The 23,802-nt window shown below is 43.2% G+C and overlaps 1 protein-coding gene across 2 annotated transcripts; it reads right to left on the reverse strand.

The window, feature by feature from the left end:
* Positions 1 to 2,846: 2,846 nt before the first annotated feature.
* Positions 2,847 to 23,724, reverse strand: GRSF1 (G-rich RNA sequence binding factor 1). 2 transcript variants are annotated; one of them, XM_083174587.1, is made up of 10 exons: positions 23,592 to 23,724; positions 14,178 to 14,328; positions 11,933 to 12,088; positions 10,269 to 10,457; positions 9,240 to 9,378; positions 8,560 to 8,732; positions 6,370 to 6,491; positions 6,090 to 6,228; positions 4,339 to 4,425; positions 2,847 to 3,477 (listed from the first exon to the last, which is right to left on the reverse strand). In XM_083174587.1, the coding sequence occupies exons 2-9, from the start codon at positions 14,245 to 14,247 to the stop codon at positions 4,376 to 4,378; spliced, it is 1,038 nt and encodes a 345-aa protein (XP_083030713.1). In that variant the 5' UTR covers positions 14,248 to 14,328; positions 23,592 to 23,724; the 3' UTR covers positions 2,847 to 3,477; positions 4,339 to 4,375. The 2 variants fall into 2 exon arrangements, with proteins under 2 accessions (XP_083030713.1, XP_083030708.1); XM_083174582.1 differs by having other exon boundaries at positions 23,354 to 23,705.
* Positions 23,725 to 23,802: the final 78 nt, after the last annotated feature.

The following is a 23,802-nucleotide window of genomic DNA, read 5'->3' on the forward strand; positions in this document are numbered from 1 at the left end:
GCGCGCAAGTTTCCCTGAAGCCGTCCTGGCAATCTCCATAGTCCCACCCTCCGATGTCATCAGGCCGCGCACCTGTGTGATTCCAGACAGTACAATCAGTACACGCCGCGGAGAGAAGACAGAAGGAAGACTCGTCGCTGCTGCTGCCTGTTTCCTGTCATCCCTCGCTGATCGGTGAGTGCGGCGTGTACTGATTGTACTGTCTGGAATCACACAGGTGCGCGGCCTGATGACATCGGAGGGTGGGACTATGGAGATTGCCAGGACGGCTTCAGGGAAACTTGCGCGCAGCTGCGAGATCTCAGCAAAGGGGAGGGGGAGAAGGAGGAAGGGGGCTGAGAAAGCATCACAGGGCCGTGATGCTTTGCACACAGGGGGAGGGACGTTTTTGAAGAATTTGACTCGATCCCTAGCAACGGACTCAGCTCCCCTTGGATACAGGGGACGCTGGAAGGATTTCAAGCCGTTCTAGTGAGTAAAATAGCGCTTAAAAAAAAAAAAAAAAACACAGCACAGCTTACATAGACCTATACTACATAGCCTAGGGGTTAGTTGGGGGTAGTAAAAGGGGGTGACAGGTATCCTTTAAAGACAATCTATTACCATTCACAAGTAAAGAACCTTTCAAATGAAGTTAAATCTCTGTTTGCTAAGACAAATTCCTTTTTAGGGATGGTTGGGTGTAGAAGTTTATAAACCTGACTTTTATAATTATTTATGGCATACCTTCCAACATGACCTGTTCCAGGAGGGACACAATGCTCTGTTTCTGGACTTCCCTCAATTAATGATTGCTATCACCTGTTTTAAACAGGTTAATTTAAGAAAGGTGTTTCACTACAGGTTATGGTAATCATAAATGAAGAGTAGAGTCCAGAAACAGAGCATTGTGTCCTCTTGGGTCATGTTGGGAGGTATGATTTATGGTGATTTAGTCATAATAAAACAAGGTATTCAGGAAGGAAAGTCAGGGAAGTTTTCTTTTGATTACCCAGCTAATTTAAAACCTTGCATTTTATTGTACCATAAAGGCCCATACACATAGGGAGACAGGAGGCCTGTGATAAGTGATCAGTCTGTGCTGACCAGTGTTTTCTGGTGATGTGACTAGATCTTGACTGCATTCAGTCAAAATCTAGTCATGTTGAGAATGACAAGTGGAACATGCATCGCCATCTCCCAGGGGAATCAATGCTTTTTTCTAAGCGATCTAGTAAGATGGCCTACCAATAGCCCTAAAATCGTTCCATGTGTAGGGGTCTCAAGGCTGATATTTAGCTATCTGCAGAATTTTCACACAGACAGCTGTGTGGCGTTCTTTACGGTATCTAAAGTATTTTCAATCTACACCTTGAAAAGGTTGGAGAGTTTTATCCAGAGTTCAGAGTTTTTTTTTTTGTTGTTAGGATGGTATATTTGACATTAGTTGGGAAAATAAGTAGGCTTTCTTTGTCACAGCTTCAAAACCTAAGAAATTAGTCAGGGATTTGGAAAAATGTAAAGTATATATCAGATTAATTGGGAATGTGGGGTTTGTTTTTCATTCTATAAGCATACTGTAGCAAGCAATGCACTAGAATGTGATATGGGTTCTTTTAAGAATATTGTGCACGCTAAGTGTCAGATTTAATCCTCTGCTGGTAATGAAGCCGACCATTCTGTTTAACAGGGACACATACAAGTGAGGGTTAGGCGTTTTATTTCCAAGCCACAAGCTTGTAATTGCATGACTAAATTCCTAGCTCAATAAAAATGCCGTTCTGTACTATTGTAGTGATACATTCAAGTGCTATTCATGGGTAAGACAGGCTTTGGGGTATATTTACTAAAGCTTCTAAAACAGATAAGTAGTATTACCCATAGCAACCGTCAGCTACCCTTTCTCTATTGCTTTCTAAAAAAAACAACACTCTGGTTTATAGGTGCAATATTACTAATTTTTTTTAGAAGCTTTGGTCAGGTAGATTTACCATAGTCAGAATTATCCTGTCCAAAAAAAAAGGACAGGCTATACTATTGGTATTGATGTAGATAAAAAAAAAAAAAGGAATGGTTTAATTAGCTTGTCTTTGAAAGATTTAGATATTAGGGCTTCTCAAATGTCGGCTACTGAACAGGTCGTGTTTTCCAGGTTAGCCAGCAGGGGCGCAGGTGTATGAAAAACTAACATTGTAAAGATCCACATGTGACCTGGGAAATATGAACTGTTTGAAGTCCCGAGGTTGAGAACTGTAATACATACACTGAAACTGGGTAATGAACAAGGGTCATCAGTAATTATGTTGCAAGCGTTCCAAATAGGAATATATATATTTTGGAATTAATAAAATGTTATGTTCTATTAAAGAACTGGATTTGTATGCTGGATTAGTTTTAGCACTTTAGCTGCAGTTTCTGATTATCCACTGTACAAAATGTGCTGAAAAGTACTACAGGTAGATGTGATGACTGTGTAAAGCATGGCAGGTGTTGGTAGCAGCCCTCTTTTTACCTGTAAAGTGATGCGGAGAAGGTTTCTGGGCACCAGCGAATGTACTATACCATGCAATAAAACAAGTCATTGGAAGACTAAAATGTTGGCCAATCACTCGCTGCTATGAATGCTTTGTACATTTGCTGTATATATTGAATGATTACATATTATGCAAACATTAAATGCAATAAATACTGTATACTAAAGACATCACAAATCTTCTGTTTATTGTTCAGTGTCTTTTCTCAAAGGTCATTTTCATTGTTTGACTGAATTTGTAAATATAAATGGTTAGTCCGTTTTGTTTCACAGTTCCCTCTGAACACAGAGACCCCACCCAAGCTGAACCCTGGAATGAATAAAATGCCGAAAACAGAGTCAATTTGTTTTATTAGACTCTACCTTAATAATGGTATAGTCTGAACATACAACCACAGACAATAAAAAGTATTCAAGACAACAGCAAAAAGTAATGTTTGTCATGTTTATTTCACTTCATCCCCACCCAAAAACACTACTATATGCATGTAACTGTTGTACATAGACTGAGATCTCATTGCTAATCCGTTATGCAAAGAATGAGTCCATATCATTATAGTGTTCTATTCCTTTCTTAATAACTTGCTAATGTCCAATGCCTGCTTTTGTTTGACAGCTAAAGAGGAGTATTATTTAGGACGTCACTCAGTTTCCATTCTCAGCATATAAGCAAGAGGCCTTACAGTGCAAATCATTCTCAGTATTAAACTTAGGCACTTTGATAAAACAACAAGAATACACAAGCTGGTTTGCAACATTTATTCCAAATCGGAACAATTTTTTTCTTCCAGAACCAATATTTACTTTAATGGATTCAATTTAGTGGAGAATGTCTTCTACTTATCTCCTGCTGAATTAGTACCAGTTACACTTTTACATTCAGCAGGTTAACCAAGATCTAGGTTTGTAAAAAGATTTTATTTCTGTTGAATGGCATGAGTTGGTGAAGTTATTCTTTTTCAGTCCTGAAACAAAAAATGCAAACTGTCAAACATTCATTTAAAAAAAAAAAGTTTCAACAGGTTTTCAGTAATAAAATGGTGCATCCATCAGACTTCCCAAAATGCCATTTCAGTTACATGGGAGATATCTGAACAAGTATTCATGATGAACAAGCCTATACTTTCAACCACAATAAATTCATCACTCCCATGGGTTGAAGTTATCAATTCCTTGTTTAAAAAAAAAAAAAAAAAAAATTGCAAAAACTGATGCCTTAAGTTTAAGTAGTTAACAGGTGCACTTTTTGGCACTGGAAATTTACAGACAGAGGGCAGTTGTAAATGCCGGGGGCGAGTTTTGACAATGAGCAGTGCTGCCTACTCTGTCACAGCTTGCACGATCAGTATTCAACTGAGCCCCAGCATACGCTGTTCCCCCTCCCCTCACTCTGATTTTGGAATAAGGTGAAAACAGCACATGCGGCCGCTAAAAGAGCAAGACTCGCGGCTAAATGCCTGCATTAGCCGTGAGTCTCACAGTTTGGGGGAAACTTCGCCATCCTCTGACAGTGAGGATTCCCCTGGAACATTTAATAAGGTGAGCGGCCAGCACGCGGATTAAACAGAGGATGTTTTCAGTGATACCCCACCTTTTAACCTTGCCGGCCGCAGTGAATACACCCCCCTAATGCTTTCCTAGTTATCCATGCTACAGTCTCACTTTTATATATCTTCTACAAAAGCTTGTATGAATAACAAAATAGCCTCCTAGGTGGATGTAAAGTTACTTTTCAGCACAAGTGATATATACTAAATAAAATTAAATATATCTTAAACAGTTAAATTGTAGTGTGCCATTTAAATGCAATATATGTATTAAAATACCTTTTGTGCGTGTGCAACGGAACTGCCAATACAGATCTCATTTGCCATCTGGTGATGAATTTAGAAACAGTTCTAAGTATCCTTGTTCTAGGAGAAGGAATAAAACACATACAGTAAAGTACATTTCATTAACTGGCAATGGTAGCTTGTAGTAACCTGGTGAAACCATATCTTTCTAGTTCAAGACAGACAATTTCTGGATTAGCTTTCAATGAGGTATGGAAACCTACTCATGCTCAGCAGCACTTCCAAGACTATAGTGCACAGGTGCTCAAACTCAATCCTCAGGACCCCACACAGTGCATGTTTTGCAAGTCTCCTTATAGAATCACAAGTGAAATAAGTAGCTCCACCTGTTGATCTTTTAAAATGTGTCAGTGAGTAATGAATGCACTTGTTGGGTGACTTGGGAACAGTGAACTGTGTGGGGTCCTGAGGACAGAGTGTGAGAACCCCTGCTATAGTGCGATAAACACAATGATCATGAATCTGTATAATTATTAACTGCAAACATTTTGCTTTGTAGTTTTTCCAAATTCACAGAATAAACTTTTAGATAAGAGATTGCAGACAGGGACGGTTCACCCACGCTGGGTGCTGACGCCCAGCAAGTCGGACTTGATTTCACCCTGCAGCTCCCCGGGAGGGGGACACACGATTAGGCACTTGATGTGCCAAGGTTTGCATATGATAAATCGCATGGATTTATCATATGCAGTCCCCGGGGAGCTGCAGGAGGAGGGAGCCGTGCGGGGGACATCAGCGGGCGGGGGATGCCGGCTAATAGAGAGCCGAGCAGGGGGAGGCTGTTGCGGTGGGGTGAGTGGTGATAGCGGGAGCAGGGCGCCGGGCAGGGGCGGGAGCCGGCCCGGGAGGAACAGATAACTTTAAAAAAAAAAAACAACACATACAGATGACTAGCAAGCCATTGATTGGCTGAGACCTCTCTCAGCCAATCAATGGCTTGCTAGTCATCTGTATGGGCTTTTTTTTTTTTTTTTAAGTTATCTGTGTTCCTCCCGGCTCCCGCCGCAGCCAGGCAGCCAGCGTCATCCTCCCTGCCCGGCACCCTGCTCCCGCTGTCACCACACCACAACAGCTTCAAGTGCCTCCAGCAGCCTCCCCCTGCTCAGCTCCCTATAGCCGGCATCCCCCGCCTGCTGTCATCCACCGCACGGCTCCGGGGCTGGGCTGCACATAAGATTCAGCAAATCTTATGTGCAGCCCCTCCCGACACCGATCCGCACGAGACCACGCAATCGGATCGGACGGGGTGTCTGCAAGTGCGATTTGGGCCGATTTCACGGCCCGATTCATCTGAATCGGGTGAAATCGTGCCCAAATCGCATAGTGTATGGGGGCCTTAAGGGCGACAGTCAGTCAACCACAATTTTAAATCAATCACCAGTAGAAAGACACTAGAGTGAGGGGAAGTTGAGGTGTGCACTGCGCTCTTCCCATCACATACACTTCAACATTTCTTGCTCAGGGCACTAGTAGGCCTGGAGCAGATCCTGATTTCAGGTGTAAGGGTTGTAATAGTGTGATAAACTGCAATCTGGATTTCTAAAGGTAAGTTGTATTATATGGAAAACAAAAGTACAAGTTATAGCTTCTCAAGACTTTAAGGGAATACAATGACAATTACATAACTTAATACAGAAGTTAAGCATTTAGTGGAACCAGATAAGCTTACCCATGGGTATTTATAAAGACAGACATCAGACCCAACAGATTGTAGCTACACTTACGCATATGGCATCTGTTTTTGGCCATGGCTGTTACAGCATCCTCATGAGTCAAAAATCTTACAACAGCTTCCCCAGAGGCACCACCTGCATCAGCACTGAACTCTATATTAATCTTCAGTGGCATCACAGGATGGAAAAACTATTGAAAGAAAACATCACAATGCAAATATCAGTCATTTATGGATATGCCAATATGTAAACATTACCAGCAATATCCTACTCAATGTATAACCAAATTATTAAACTACATTCTAAAATGATTAAAGGACTTTTAACTTACATTTGCAATATCTTGTCCTGAAGCATGGAATGGGATTCCTCGAATGTGGATATCGTGGACCGGTGATACAACTGTAAAATCATTAACATCCACAGACTTTCCAGACATGTCCTTAACATAATCTGTGGGGAAACAAAATTAAACTAAGTGGTTAAAAAGAGAGATCCAAAATAATGAAAGGTTTAAAGTATATTTTATTTCATACTAAATAATATTTACCATGGAAAATACAAAATCTACAAGAGAAAGCCCAAGAAAACTAAATGCATAGACTTGTACTAGTAACACATGGATTTAAAAAGGCTTGCTCTCAGGCAAATGACATAAGCGAGTCTGTTGGTCCCGGGTGTGCCTTTGGCAATACAGGTCATGTGGGAAAATAGTTTAGACATCAGTGGTCACATTGGAACAACATTTTGAAGACCAACTAGTAATTATAAATAAAGCTTCAATCATTTTGTATGAGAGAGGATAAAGTATGAAAGTAGTGTCCTCAAGTGACAACTTCTCTTGTATGGGTAAATTTGTTTCTTTCATCCACTCATGCATTGTACATCCCCACGCATGCTCCAGTCATTATTGGGAATGGGCTGGACAATCTTTTCTGAACTACAGGATTAGTGGAAGCAATGAAGGGACTGATTATGGTATTAAAGTGCTGCAGAGAAAGTATTTGAACAATTATTGACAATTCCTCTAACATATTGTAGGAGGGGGAAATAATTCCTGAAGCTGTGTAGACACGGTGGCGATAGGGGCTGAAATCGCTGGAAATATGGTCGCAGGCTACCATATTGCCAGTGATGGGAGTGTACCCCAGCGATAAATCGCCGGGTGCGTGCTCCCGGTTTCAGCCCCGTTCTAATCGCTCCTGCGACCAGCTGATTACCTCTGCGGCACCGCCGGCAGAGGTTCCCTTTATTCAGCGACCATCTCTGGTCGCTGATGAAAAGGAGAAACTGAGCAATATATCTCCCCGTGTGTACGGTGCTTTAGACATGACAAATCTGATCAGTAACCACAGGATTTTTAGGCTCTAACCTAAAATAAGGTATTTTCAGTCAATGATAGGATTTTATAGGCATTAAAATGCAACATTTCATTAGGTTTGAAACTTGCCATTATTACAGATGTGCAGTGGCATAACTTACCTCTTATACAGTATGGTGGCCACTAAAAACAGAGGCATGGCTAAGCATCCCAATCCTGTTGATCACTCCAGGGAGATATGGGCTTCATCTGTAGACTGTTGTCTGCAATGCTAGCTCCTACAATGTTCCAGCACCCAGCTCCTGTCAGTGAGCAGGAACCAGAACTTTGGTGTCACTGCAAATATATCCTGCTGCGGCCTTGCAGTATTTGCTCATGTAACACACACACCGTGGGGTTGCTTTGCTGCATGAGGCTACTATTCATTTGCAGCTGTGGCTTTCCCAGAGAAGCAAATTAATCTCTGAATCTGGCAGTCTTACTGCATATTCTATGCAGCAAGACTGCTACAGGACATATTTGTATATATGAATTGCATATGAAAACTCATTCTACACATTTCCACAGTACATCTATATCATTTCAACTTAACAGAATTGAGTCTTGAGGTTCTACCAGTTAAAAAAGGTCAGTTTAGGTACTATCATCCAGATTAGGTCATTTTAAATCCTGTAGAAATCAAGTATATTATTCCCTGGTACATAATAGCAAATTAAATATTTTAAATGTATTGGGAAAAAATTAGAATAGGTTAGAACTCAATAATCCTGGGCTTACTGATCAGCAAGAGATTTGTGTTGTAATATGAATCTACTGTCCTAGTTTATTGCCTTGCATTTTGCACTTAGCGTAACAGTAAAGCTTGGCATTCTAAAGCTGGATACACACTATAAGATTATCTGTCTGGTTGGAATGAGAATCTGGTAATGTCTGCAAACAATTTACAATCAAGCATTTGCTTCCATAAGCTGGAAAATGGCCAAAAACACTTATCTGCCTAAAACGGATTTAAAAAGTTCCATTTTTGTATATTCCACGTTTGGAAGCAAATGTTAAATTATCATTTGCTCCCACAAATTACTAGGTTTTTATTCCAACCAGATTGGAAAGATAGCCTTATGTGTATCCAGCTTAAAAGGTTAAATTAGGCCATTCTAATTTATTTAAAAAGGAGAGGAAAAAAGATAAGAAAAGGCTCACCATTCATGTGATTATTCTCACTTGATATATCCACTTGTCTGTCTTTTTCATTATTATGAGGATTGTTTGGGTCATATAGATCTTTTACAGTTGGATCAAATGCTTTTCGTCTCCTAGCAGGAAAATTAGCGCTCTGGCTTTCACTTCTCCTGCTTGGAAAGATTTCAATGTACCTGAAAACGGAGAGGACATGAAAAAAATAAGTCAACGGCAAAAGAGCCCCCCCAAGCTCCTAGAGAGAACATAGCTGCATAGGTGTATCAGAGGGCATGGTGTATAGTACGTTTCTTTTCATTTCTGACAATCACCCAAAATTTGGTATATACACCATTAAAAAGTGAGAGAAAAATATATATATTTGCTCTTTCTGCTTACAGGGATGCCATATACATAGAACAAAAGGGTACACACCAGGTGGAAATAACCTATGGTACTATACCAGTTGTAAAACTCCACATCCCATAATGCTCTAGCAGCCAGTGTACCAGGTTGCCTACCCGTCCTTACACCAAGTCTAAATTAGTAATGCACATTAGCATGGTGAAACTTTTTCCAAAACAACAAAATTTGCCAAAAATAAATAAACCCTAAAGGTTATATAAAATGTTAAATTGTTAACATGGTTCCTTAAACAAAATACCAGCAGCACCTCTGACATACAGTATACAGATGCCTATTACCTGCTTCCTATTTCCTGCTTGTGTCTCAAAAGTGCCTGATCTGCATGTTCTTGAGAAATAAACTGTACAAATGCTTCCCCTGACTTGCGTCCCCTCTGGTCAAAGACAAAATTTATGCCTTCATTGGCTATGGTCAGACCTGCAAGAACACAAATCATAAAAAAAAAAAAAAAAAAAAAAAAAGGTACATAATGAGTCAAAAAAAGTCAAACTTTGAGCATCTCTTGAATAAATCCATCAGCAGGATCTTAAGAATTACATGCATACAGATTTCTATACTTTGCAGTATCTTTCAGAACACTCTTGAGCTACATGTAAAAATACATATTCATTTGGTTTTTACCCCCAATTACATTTGGCCGGAGAGCAAATCACTGAGCTGTGTGAAAACATGACCAGTGACAGAACAAGGAAGCAGGAAGTAATGCGCTCTGCTGTCCAGTGCTGTGGAGTTGGGAGTTACATCTCCAGCTTCTCAGTTCAAAATAAAAAGAGATCTATAAAAGAGGCATGCAAATGGGGCAATTTAAAGCTTATTTCTAAGCGATCTAACCCGATCACATAGAAATTTGAAATAGAAGTAATTTCTGGCGCATCTGCACCCTTCGGGTGTAATAGGATCGACCCCTTAAGAAAGAAATACACCTATTCATAGCAGTTAACGGTTCCCAGAATCAAAAGAATATTCTTGTTGTATAAATCATGTTGTCACAACACAAACATCAAAGTAAAGGTGCCCATACACTACTGCAATGTGTCTTAGCAGTGTATGGGCCGTCCGACCTCCCTGAGCCACCTGCGGCCTTCCCGGGCAGCAGGATCACATGCAGTCCTTTTGCATGCAACCCCGCCCCCTCCACCAGGAGGAGGGACAAGACGGAGGTCGGGCAGCAGCAGGTCCGACCTTCATCTCAGGTCTGATGCACACGGGACCGCGCATCAGACACAACAGGGACATTAAACACATCCGATTTAGGACATGTGTAGGGGCACTTTAATTTATATAGTTAAAAAAATAAATAAAGTCACCTGAAAAGAAATTGGCAATGTCCTGATCACTACAGCTATATGGAAGACCACGAAGCCGCACTGTGCTGTCATTTGGCGTTACAGACATGGACTGTGCAGCCTGTGACAGAGAGGACTGCGTAGTGGGTGACATGACAGATTGCAGTCTTTGTAACAGAGACTCTGCATCTTTCGGGCTCATCTCAAACACTGCAAAAAACAGAAATCATTCTTTTAACACTGAAAATACAGACATAAAAAGTTCATGATTACAGAATTGCTGTAATATTTATAGGTTCTTCATTTTGTACACTTACAAACCTGGTCAATTCTAATGAAAAAATCCAACTTCCAGCCCTATTACTGCCTGTAGCTCTGACCATTCCTTCATATGAGTTTATAGGGAAAAAAATCCTTTATCCATCAGTATAAAGATACTTTGGGAAGCCCTTAACATGCTTAAGAGGGAAAACACTAAGAAACAGCAGCCGCTTGGTTGACTTGTATGACCAGTTATATTTGGGGGCTGAAATGGGTGTGAGTTGCAGTGATGTTGCCAGTGTAGAAACGCCATGTAAAATTGCACTCTTCACATATTAGACTGACCCCTAAGAGGTCACTCAGGAAACAATCTCAAGTGGCTGTAGTTTCACAACAAAAGTCACACACCAGATATACCTTTGTGAAAATCCCATCTCAGAAATGAGCCAGCTGATACAAATCATAATTGTAATCTATTTGAGCATTTGAAAACACTCTCCCAGTGAAACAAGAGTCTAGCTCGATGGAAACTTTGTGGTGACTAAATCTGGGTACACACCTAAAGATTTCTGTCCAATCTGTATCACCCCCATATAAAAAAAAAAAAAAATCACAGTGCACACTACAGACAACAAAAATCAAACTACACCAAGAGTCACTGCCTAGCTGCTATTAAGTTCTCCTAGGGAGCGAGTGGGGACAGTATAACAGGTCACCAAAGCAGCTCCTCGTCTAGCGCCCTGTGACTCAATCTCTCCAAGTCATATCCTGTGCAGTCTCATGGGTTCTTAAGCAATGAGCCCTTAAACCTTGGCACCATTACCATTGAGAGAGCAACAGTTACCGCCAAGCAATTAAGAAATGGCGGATGACAAGGAGGCGGGGCCAGCAGTAAGATCTGGACTCACTGACCTAAAAGGGTGCTCTCATGGGTATGGGTCGACATACATTAGATCGACTGGGCTTAGGTAGACACAGCCAAGGTCGACAGTCAATATGTTGACATGAGTCACTTTTTTTGTGCCGTATTTTCAACTAAGTAGACATGGACACCGTATCAGTGTAACATGTTCTCTTCCTCGTGTGCTTTTTCTACTCATAGTTAAATGATCTTCTACTCCATAATCCCTATGATGGAATCAAATTCCTTGGTTCTATTACACCCAATACTTCTTTCAGTGTTGTTTGCGGAGGCCATTCATTTAATATGCCCTGTATTTGTCCTATATTGCCTTGAACATTGAAGTCAGTTGTGCTCTTGTTTAGCATATTTATGAACGCTGTAATTGGGCACTTTAGATCTCTTGAGGCATTAGAAAATTCTGAATGCTTTTAAGCATATTTTGATTTAGTAAACTAAAGACTGACAAAAGCATTACATTTACACCTGCACATAATGGGAATAAGTAAGTCAGCGTGCTCACCTTCTACATAGCGCTGCCCCAAGTACCTTTTGTGCTGTTCTAAAGCTTTTGCCAAGTCATCGGCTGTTTCAAGCTCTATGACTGCATCTCCTCGTGGTTTACCATCTCTGTTAAACATGAAGTGTACTCCATCTTCCCCGTTCCGTATATTGCAACCTGGAAAGTGAAATGGGGACTCAATGTTTACAACATACACTTGCAAAAAATAAAAATGTCAAATGATACAAAATATAAATATAGCAAAGGATGAGCATATTTTGCTTCCATAGTAGTTGGGCAGCATATGCATACCTGGAAGATGCTCGTTCAGATTTTACATACTGTAAGTAGCTGCAATACATCCCTTAGTATATTTATAATTAGGTTATGCACTAACAATAGCTCAGTTTGCAAAACCTATTATTTCGATAAAGGAGGAAAGGAACAATCTTATCTTGTCTGGTCTTTAGGCTACTATAACATGACCAGTATGGAAATAATAAGCCATATATCTTTAATCTATTTTAACGCTCATACAAGGTAATACTTTAAAAAAAAAAATTTTTAAAGTGTGTGAACTGTAGACCACGCAGCGTTCAAATGCCTGCGGGTCCCAGACATAGAACAGCCCTGCTGGATAAATTCATAATGGTGACTCAGAAGGCTCTGCACATCTCTGCGTATTGTGGTGGCCTGAGCGACCACTGAAGCCCCCGGAGCCGCCCTGCCTCTCCCGCCGTCTATTCTGCACTATCTACCGGCCGGAACACCCACCTGTGCCGCACTGCCCCACTCTCCTCCTGCATGCTCCACTACGACCAGTAGACCCGGGCATCCTTCCTGCTGGCGGCGCGGGAGTCTACGCCATGGCTGCTCTTATTTATGCAGCGCTGAGATGGGTAGACAGCACTGTAATTCTGGACTGGTTCATGGAGCTGGCTGATATCTGCGTCCCGCTGGGCTTCCTGTAGTGTGGCTCGGATGGGCTGTTTGTGGGCTGTGCGCTGGTGTTAAGCAGAGGCTGGGCAAGGAGATTAGAGGGCGTTGAGCGCAGGGGGCATCACTGGTAGCACACACTGCTCCAGGTCATTACACATGGTAATAATGTTAATTGAAAGAAAATTTGAGGTAAACTAACTGGGAATGTGATGGTCAAAGGACTTTTCAGCAGATGGTAGATAAAATTAAGCAAACCTAGTGCAAAGCTACCATAGCTACATGCACTATACCACCAACATTCACTTGTATTTCTTTTTTTTTTTTTTGGGGGGGGGGGGGGTGATGGTGACCCCCACTATATCACCAACTTGTATATGTTTGTGGGGGGGGGGGGGGGGACCGGACCTGTGAGAGATTTTAAATCTCTAATGATGAATCTCCCACACAAATCTCTGTGTGTAGGGCCCAGAGTAATGCTGGTTGTATTGTGGGAAGTTTAGCCAATAGCCAATGTAAAGAAAATAATGAATCAGAAAGGATCTTTCAAGTAGGGATGGACATCAAGAAGCCCCCCAAATGATGGCCGAGCTTCCGCCGTTTAATCTTTCGATGAGATAGTCATGGACCATCGCATCAAGAGAATTTGATGGAAAGAAAATATTCATAGGATTGGCACATGCGCAATTTAAAAAAAATAAAATAAAAAAAAAAAACACTTTTTGCACATGCGCAACCATCTTCAGCTTAGCCACGCATGTGCAGAAGAACTGCAGCGTGGCTGGCTAGGGGCAGGACCGTCAAAACACCATCAAATGTTTACCATTCGATGGCAGCAAATATCGGAATGCCGCCATCAGATCGTAGAGACACTACCACGAATCAAACATCGATGGTAGTGAAACATTGCATTTCGATGTCCATCCCTATTTTTAAGTAGTTTATAAACCACTGTAAACCATTAATTTAGTCAATATCTGGAGTGAATGAGGGGATCCAGCAGTGAAATTTTATTCCGATCATACTCCTTTCACATGGCAAATGCCAAGGAGCACCCAGCATTTGAACACAGGTCAGTCCCAGAAGCAACTTGGCATCTGCGATGCAAGGTCCCCCCACAGCAACCCGGCAATATGCCGGGTCACGGTCATCATCGGGGGACGGGACTGAGGCAGTGCTTGGAGTAGACGCTGAGGCCTTTCACAGTAATTTCCAAACCTAGTCACACCACATCCATGGCACACACGTTATAAACTTTACAGTGGTTTGGGTGTTAATAAAACTCCTATATCCATTAATTTCCCCATATTACCAGAGTGTAAGGACATACCAGAGAAAAAATTAAGCACGTCTTCAGCAGTGCAAGACCATGGCAAGCCTCTAGCGCGCACAATGAACATCTCGCTTTGTTCTTTGCCTACAAACTCTGTTTCATACTCCGGTAAGGCAGGATATTCGTTTGCATATAAACTGGGCTGTTCCTGACAAGAGAGAAGAAGAACACTAAGTAGTGCAGTTATACAGTTTAGAACAATCAAGTCCATGCCAGTAAGACACATCGAAAGTCTTACTTTATAGATCAGTGTCAACATGCCAGCCACCAACCTCAACCCAAAATACATCAAATAAAGCACTTAGAATCTAATCTTTGTGCATGACCTAGATTGATATGGTTTACATTTACACCATACAGATCATGAAGACCTAGGCTAATACTGTATAGTAAAGTTTTAGCTATCAATATCAGTATGAAGTTTTGACATTCGTAATGTCAACCCAGCATACCAACTTGGCAGTAATGTAATGGGAAGCCTAGTATCTGCGTCAGTTCTAGAAAATGAAACATGACTGTACAGCATCAAGTTTACATTTCTAAAGCCGACACCATTATAACACTTTAAATCACTATACCAACAAATCAGGTTAGACATAACGCTAGCCCCCTTGCCATTGCTGACATTCTGAATGGCAACAAGTAACTACATCCCAAATATCTTTATTGGGTTGTTTTTAAACCCACCAATGCTCAGTGAGGTTGGCCTCATAATGTAATACTAAAATATTAAAATGTAAAACATGCCATGTTTCGCCTCAATATTGTTGCAGTTTTAAATTTCATCAACAAACCCAAGAAATAGTGGTGGCTTATAAACAGCTTTTTGTATGGAAATTGTAAACCACCCTGCAAAATACAAGTAGCCAAAGCCGGACAGAAACACATGTATACAGTTATCATAAAGAGCAATCTTTCCTGCACTGTATTACAAGCTCATGCCTTTGGGAGTATTGCTGTGTACACACAGGGGCGATAGGGGCTGAAATTGCTGGAAATATGGTCGCTGGCGACCATATTGCCAGTGATGGGAGTGTGCCCCGGCGATAAATCGCCGTGTGCGCGCTCCCGTTTTAATCGCTGGTCGCAGCAGCTTGCTCCTGCGACCAGCTGATTACCTCTGCGGCACCGCCGGCAGAGGTTCCCTTTCATTAGCGACCATCTCTAGTCGCTGATGAAAAGGAGAAAATGAGCAATATATTGCTGAGCAATATATCTCCCCCGTGTGTACAGGGCTTAAGTGTTGTTTTTCAGCAATACACACCTGTGCGGAGTTTGAATATTCTCCCCATGTTTGTGTGGGTTTCCTCCGGGTACTCCGATTTCCTCCCACAATCCAAAAATATACTGGTAGGTTAATTGGTTCCCAACTAAATTAACACTACAATGAATGAATATGTGTGTGTGTGTGTGTGTGTGTGTGTGTGTGTGTGTGTGTGTGTGTGTGCGCGCATGTGGTAGGGAATATAGATTGTAAGCTCCACTGGGGCAGCGGAATATATATATATATATATATTAGAAACTGTTAATAAATAAAACTATCCCATTTTAAAGATGTAGGGTGACATTTAATAGGATGCGTCTTTTAGTACGTTTCTAAAATCGCACCATATCCCACGTTTTCAAAATCACAATTTTTTTTTTTTTACAAAATCGACAATTTAATGGATAACTATGTCAGGTAAGGAAAATGGGATGTCATGCGATTGTGTGAGTTTTATGGTGTGTACACACGGTAGATGTGCCTTAAGATCCTATCCACGATCCGATAAAATCGTGGATAGGATCTTAAGGCACATCCGATTTGCATCCTATCTTGACTATATATAGTGCAGATCTGCACTATATAGACAAGGCAGCCAAGACTTTCTGGCTTCCGATACGTGAACGCGCATCAGGATCGCAAGGGTTAAAACCCTTGCGATCTGAATCCGATTCCGATCCGATGTTGACTATATCGTCAATATCGGAAAGGAAATCGGACCGTGTGTACACAGCATAATGGTGTGTACACAGCATAATGGTGTGTACACACGTTAGATGTGCCTTAAGATCCTATCCACGATCCTAAGGCACATCCGATTTGCATCCCATCTTGACTATATAGTGCAGATCTGCACTATATAGACAAGGCAGCCAAGACTTTCTGGCTTCCGATACGTGAACGCGCATCGGATCGGGACCGCAAGGGTTAAAACCTTTGCGATCTGCATCCGATGCCGATCCGATGTGGACTATCATCAACATCGGAAAGGAAATCGGACCGTGTGTACACAGCATTAGTCATGAAAATGTGCAAATGAATGCACATGTGCAATAGGATAGACATGGTAATACACAGTTTTTGTAAACAAAAAATAAAAATTTCAAAACGGCGTGGGGTCCCCGTTCCTTAGCATAACCAAACCCGGGCTCAAAGAACCGCTCCTGGTTTTAGAAATTCAGGGGACAAAACATAGGGGATTCTATTTTGGCAACCAGCATCAGGCACAAACAGCCAACAGGGTAATGCCACAGCCGGGTGAAACTGTTTACACAAGTTCCCCTGGCCAAAGCATTCATCCCCATGGCTTGTCAGCCTGGGCAGAGACCCTGGAGGAGTGGGGATCCCCCAAATTAAGGGGCCCACCCCTCCAGTGTTAAACCTGCCCGGGATGCCCCTGGTGCCCCAAGGGTGGTAGGCAGCAGGCTTATTGTTGTGTAAAAATGGGCATAACCATTTTACATTGATGTGGAACTATAAGTCCCAGCAAGCATGCCCCACATGCAGGGATTTTGAGACCCACAAGTCCCAGCATGTGGGGCATTAAAGGGCATGCTGGGTCTTGTAGTTCTTCACCAATGCAAATAGTAAAAAACAAAACACAGACACATAAGAAAAGTTACGTTGTACTACATGCTACAATCACACACACTATGCATAACTAAAGAGGTCCACCGCCGGTTGGTCTCATTCTCCAGTTGTATCCATGGTACCTGTTGAAGGAAAATATACTCCCACCGGTGACTAACTGGCTTCAGCCGGGGACCCCCTTTAATAGGGGGTCCCCACTCCTCCAGGGTCCCTGCCAGTGCTGACCAGCCACCGGGGTTAAATGCTTTGGCCAGGGGAACTTGCGTAAAAAGTTTCCCCTGGATGTGGCATTAACCTGTTGGCTGCTTGGGCCCAGTGCTGATTGCCAAACTACGGGGGAACCTACGCCATTTTTCCCCCAAAACGTTTTACTTATGTTTTGCCCAAAATCATGCACAGATCTCACTGGTCTGCGCATAGTTCTGTCAAACTCATCTGCCAGAACTTAGTCTATTTGTTTTGTGATTGTCCAGTTTACCAAAAATAATAAAATTAAAGTTGACAGGTCAAAATGAGCGATTTTTGCAGCAAAAAGTGCCATTTTGAGCGCAATTTTGCATCATATAACATGTGCGATTTTCAGAAACCGATGCAAATTCGGCCGCCTTTTGACTGAAAAAAAAAAAAGTTGAAATCACTCACCCTATTAAATGTCTCCCGTAATATCAGCAATATCTGGGTAGTAATGAATACCAGTGGACTTTAAGGGCAGAGCAGTGTTTTTACCCTTTATTTATTTATTAGCAGTTATTTATTTATTACCGAGGTACTTGTGGAGTATCACGGCTCCCACGATGGGCATCGCACATGAAAAAAAAATCGCATGCGATTTTTATCAGAAAAGCATCCAAATGCATTGAAATTAGTATGAAACATGTTCAATGGCCCCCAAATGGCATTTTTGAGGCCGTACCACCCCCACTTTCAACGCGAACCCGAAGCGTGGCGAGCGCAGCGAGCCCGCGAGGGGCGGCGGTACGCGTCCTACGACCTTTTCATACCCCCACTATCCACGTCGGCGTGGAGTTGAGAATAGAAAGTGTGGCGAGCGGACGCAGACACCTGTGAAGGTATCCGCGTCCCCTCGCGGGGCTCGCTGTGCTTGGGGGCCATTGAACAGGTTTCATAATAATTTCAATGCATTTGGATGCTTTTCTGTTAAAAATCGCATGCGATCGCATGCGATGCGATTTTGTCAAAAAACATTAAAAACCGGCAAAAATCGCATCCCATCGCATGCCACTATATATGGCATGCGATGGGAGCCGTGATAATCCACAAGTACCATTACCGATATTACGGCCTTCTCTAGGACTCCCTGCTCCGGCGTTCTTCTCTCAGGCTCTCGTGGTTAGTGGCGACAGAAATCAAACATTGACATAATATCGGTAAGACCAGCAGCCGGGGACCCGCTCCAGGCACGCACTTTCTCCCAACAAGTGGATTACAAATTGCTAATTGGTGGAGCGATCAGCATAAAACAAGTTGCTAAAACTTACAGCATCCCTTGAGTAGGTGGGTGCTTACAACACATTGCCCTAACATCAAAGTGACCAGGGGGTCCCGCATAATTGAGTGCATGAGTGAGTGACACGCTTGAGAGCTGGACTGCACTAACTTTGCCTAACTGTGTGAATTGGGGCAACACTGTCCCTAACACAAAAAAGGTTAAACAAAAGGATCGTATACAGTCCTAATAATACTAACCATCCAGCCTCTGTGTTATTGCCAAAAGCCCAATTGGGCACATATCGGCTTATCAACTATGTACTAAGCCATACATGCTGCAGCTTAAGTTATAGATATTTTAATAATAATTTTCTGTGTTTTATGCTTATTGGTTTTTAAATGTGCACATAATATATGAGATTGTGTTAATAAATTTGTTTACATTTTTTATTTGAATACTTGTGGTATAGTCTCTAAGCGCCATTTACAATTTTTGTCTTGTTCTTGGTCCAGCTTGAGTATCCCTTCTAAAAGGCAGCTGGGGCTATAAATCAGTGCCCTGCGCTTGGTTATAATATATCTGTCAGTATATTTTTGGATTGTGGGAGGAAACCGGAGCACCCGGAGGAAACCACCGCAAGTATAGGGAGAATATACAAACTCCGCACAGTTAGGGCCATGGTGGGTAATGAACCCATGACCTCAGTGCTGTGAGGCAGTAATGCTAATCATTACACCATCCGTACACTGCCCATCATCCATAATCCTCAGGATCTGTGAAACACATGGTAATTTTTTTTTTTTTTACAATTTCGAAAACAGTTTATTGAATCATTTTCTTTGCCAGACCTTTACCGTTTGCTGATCCATTCTGTCAGTCATTGGTTACCTCTATTCCACTGCATTTAATATAACAATATTTCCACTCACACACAAGGCTATAAACCAATGTACAGCTCTTTGCTTGTCTCAAAAGGTCTCCCAACCTGACCTCTTCACCCTCAAAAAGAACTAAAGGTGCCTATACACTACCTGCGACGTCTCGCAGCAGTGTACGGACACCCGATGGACTGCAAGCCGCCGGGAGCTTCCGGCGGCAGGGACACATGCGATCCGTTGTGATGGATCGCATGCGTCCCTGCTTAGTGCCCGTCCCAGAACGGGTGGTCGGACGGCCAGCCGGTCCGACCACCTAGTCGGGTCCGATGCTCACGGGACCGCGCATCGGACCCGACTACATGTCAGGGAGAGGCGATTTGGTCCGATTTAACGGACCGATTGGTCGCAATCGACCGAAATCGGACCAAATTGCCTTGATGTATGCCCAGCTTAAGTCTCTCACCCACACATTCCCTTTCATGATTGCAGGACTTTCTTTGGAAAGTGGAATGACCTATCATGCACAATAAGACTCTCCATTAGTCTCCAAATGTTCCCTGAAAACTCCCCTCTTCAGGAAAGCTCATCAAGTTCTGGAAGTGCCCACATAAGCATCAAACTTTCTGTACAGTCCACACATCTTCCTCTTTCGTCACTCTCCCCTGCACCTGGCTCGAGGCCAACATTGCTGTGCGACCATAATACAGCCAACTGAGAACCTTTAAAATATGGTGTCCTATCATGCAATAGAGAACACCTATACCGTAATTTGCAAGCAGTGTCTTTCTACCTCTATGGAGTATATTCCGTACTTGTTTCCTAGCACGGCCACAATCGCGGGCATCGGGTGTCATTTTTAGTGGTCTACGACGCGACCGACGCGATGCCCCCGATTTTCCCATTGAAATGCATTGAAAAAAGTCAATATCGCGTCGGTCGCGTCGTATGCGGCTAAAAAAGGCTTAAATGGTCGACGCGATGCCCCCGATTTCCCCATAGGGAACAATGTTAAATGCCTCAATTTACAAAAAAACACCCCTGAACAGTGAAATGTCCCCCCAAAAGTAGTTGACGCCACCCCACGATCAACACGAACCCGAAACGTGGCGAGCGCAGCGAGCCCGCGAGGGGCGGCGGTACGCGTCCTCCGACCTTTTCATACCCCCACTATCCACGTCGGCGTGGAGTTGAGAATAGAATAGTGTGGCGAGCCACCGAGCCTGAAGCGTGGCGAGCGCAGCGAGGGGACGCGGATACCTTCACAGGTAAACGCGTCCCTTTGCGGGCTTCACAGGTATCCGCGTCCCCTCGCGGGGCTCGCTGCGATCGCCACACTATTCTAATCTCAACTCCACGCCGACGTGGATAGTGGGGGTATGAAAAGGTCGGCGGACGCGTACCGCCGCCCCTCGCGGGCTCGCAGTGCTCGCCACGCTTCGGGTTCGCGTTGATCGTGGGGTGGCGTAAACTACTTTTGGGGGGGACATTTCACTGTTCAGCTGTGTTTTTTGGGTTTCTGGCCCTATGATGATTTGGGTCAATTGAGCCATTTAACATTGATTCCTATGGAAAATCGGGGGCATCGCGGGTAAATTGATGCATTTAACATTGTTCCCTATGGGGAAATCGCGGGCATCGCGTCGGTACCATCGCACCCGATTTTTTTAGTGCATGCGATGGCCGCGATGCCCCCGATCATGATAGTTGTGGCCGTGCTAGGAAACAAGTACCGTATATTCAATGCGCCTGACTCCAAGCTATACGGTGAGCAGTGACGATATCTCGCCAGAGTATTAAATGCCTTCCCCTTCACTCGCTATTTCTACCTTGCTGGTTCTTTTCAGCAAGGTGGAAAAGGTGAATGTGGCCATCAAAACAGCAGGGCTCACCACAAATTGCAGCAGGCTCTCTGCATTTGCGGCAAACCCCACCATTCCTTGCCGCCCTCTGACAGCGAGGATTTTGACAGAACATTGATTATGGAAAGCGGCCTGAGGGGGATTGACAGTGAGGATGGCTTGTTTTCGGCCATGTTTACCAATTATTTATCTTCAGATCCGATCGAGATCGTCCGATTTGCGGTAAAAACTGGCTGATCAGTCGGAAATTGGCCAACTGGCAAAAAAAAAAAAAAATTGTTCTAGTATCTAGTGCGTGGGCACCTTTTAAACAATATGGCTGTTTCAGACCAGTAATTAAAAAAAAAAAAAAAAATACCATGTGTGGGCTTCAGGACCACCCAATACAGGTGCTGGCAGGCCATTCTTTGAGCCTGCTGGTCCCTTCAGCACCCAGAAAGGTGAACGACACATCGGTCTGGGTCATGGCCACATCGTTCCATGTGTAGGCATGAAGAATGATGTGGCCAAGTCCTGGCACCAATACCCCCGGCACCTCCATCCGCTGGCATACACATGGAGAGGCCTGGCAGCAGGCAGGGTATTTCAAATTAATGTAACACGCCAATCAGCAGCTGCCCTATTCATCTGAAATATTTTGCCCGCTGCTGGGCTCTCTCCGTGTCTAACGGAGGCAGGGGTGACCCACAAATCAGATCAGTATCATACCAAAACACCTCACTATGCCCACATAAACACACACAATGCATCGCACGAGCTGACCAAATGCTGCATTCGACCCTGAAACCATTCAAATGTATGGCCAGCATTAGGGAGCAATTCAATTGTCTATCAGAATCTATAGTAACCTCAGGAGTTAGGTTTCCACTTGACATGTAGGTAAAATGCCATAATAAAAATATAGCAAATGAAGCATATTTTAATAATAAAAAAGCAGCCTTTTTTATCATTACTGTGCTTTATACAGAGACATGACCACAAGTTAATACAGTGAAACACTGTAGCTAAATGAATTACTAGCCATGAACTTTTATTTTTTACCATTTCCAAATACTATCAGGCGGAACTCAATTCAACGCTATATACTGCCAGCCATTGCCACACACATATTATCCAATTACGGTATAGCGGGCATTAAAGGTTTTCCTGCATACAGCTAAGCAGTGTAAAACAAAACTTGCGATGGAGACGAAAGTAGAAATGTCAAGGCACCTCCATTGCCAATAATGGAATTCCCACCTATACAAGACAAAAAAGTCACTTATGCTGGGTACATAGTAGACATATCGGGTCATCTGTGTTTGTGTACACCCAATGTCTGAATGAAGACCTTCACAGACATATCACATCGACCTGCACCACTGACATTTGCAACAATGTGTACGGGCATACTGCTGACCACCCATACAATGGCTGCAGGGACCAGCACAACTGACATCTGACATCACAACTGGGAGGGCAAATGAAAATGCCCATCCAGTTGCGATGTCTGGTCTGACCAGTTGGCAGATAAGCCTTTGCAGTGTGTACTCGGGCTTAGCAGCAGTTCTTGACCAGATAGGCAGCCATTAGAAAAGACTCAGAAAATATACCCATAGGTAGCTCTGGTTTAAAAGGTGACAAACAATGGGGACAACTCACATACAGCACAACCAGAGTATTGGCCGCAGTGTTCAGGAGTGAGATACGTTGACATGGTTGGGTTAGACATATCAAACTTTGCGAATAGGACCGGTGAAAGAGTTGCCCATAGCAACCAACCTTATTCTAGCTAGCCTTTATATAATGTACATAAGTAATAGCTAGAATAGCATTGGTTGTTATAGGCAACAACTCCACTGGTCCTTTTCAGGAAGTTTGACAAAACCTGAGAATAGCCTAGCTAGAAAGTTTGTAGATAAGGGCTGGAGAGCATGGTAATTATGTTGCAATGTATAGCACAACGAGTCATAGCTGCCACACTTATAATATTGCAATATAAAAGTTATATTCGACTATATGGTCTATACTTCGGGCTAATTCCTTTAGTGGCACCTAGGTGTGAAAAAAAAAAGAGAGCTGTGTGGCCAGCAGTGTGTGGTGACAAGAGGACACCCCAGTCCTAGGCTCCAGCAAGGGAGTATGGTTATTACCTGGCTGCTGCTGGTGGTGCAGAACGCTCTCTCCAGCCTTCTGCTCTCCTGCCCAGGACCCCACAATCTCCCCGCCCGCCCCACGCAGCTCTGCTGCCCGGGCCTTCCTTTCCACAGCAGTGCGGCTCCCCGGCCCCGCAGCAGCAGCTGAGCTATCGAGGCGCTGATGACTCTGCAGCTCCCGGCCATGCAGAGGAACGGCAGACACCTCACCCGGAAACCTAGCAGGGCAGCTCACCAAAGACAGGCCGGCCAACGCAACCCGCAGCCTGAAACAGGAAGCAGAACTACAACTCCCAGCAAGCAGCTCCTCCTCATGCTTCCCAGTGGCCACACGTGAGAGGCCGTGAAAACTACCATTCCCAGGAACCTTATCGCATTGTCGACCAATCCAAGGCAGCGATCGCAATGGATGTTGGAGTGTACTACAAATCCCGGCATACACAGAG

Source organism: Crinia signifera, chromosome 1 (genome assembly GCF_055691185.1).
Source record: "Crinia signifera chromosome 1, ASM5569118v1, whole genome shotgun sequence".
In the NCBI taxonomy this organism is placed as follows: domain Eukaryota; kingdom Metazoa; phylum Chordata; class Amphibia; order Anura; family Myobatrachidae; genus Crinia; species Crinia signifera.

Excerpts from the sequence above, each read along its gene's own strand:
- GRSF1 (XM_083174582.1), bottom strand. The coding sequence starts at position 23,542 with ATGGCCGGGAGCTGCAGAGTCATCAGCGCCTCGATAGCTCAGCTGCTG. Across the intron at positions 6,229-6,369 it reads CAGGACAAGATATTGCAAAT|TTTTTCCATCCTGTGATGCC; the intron begins GTAAGTTAAAAG and ends TTCTTTCAATAG. Across the intron at positions 4,426-6,089 it reads CAAAAACAGATGCCATATGC|AACAAGGATACTTAGAACTG; the intron begins GTAAGTGTAGCT and ends TCCTTCTCCTAG.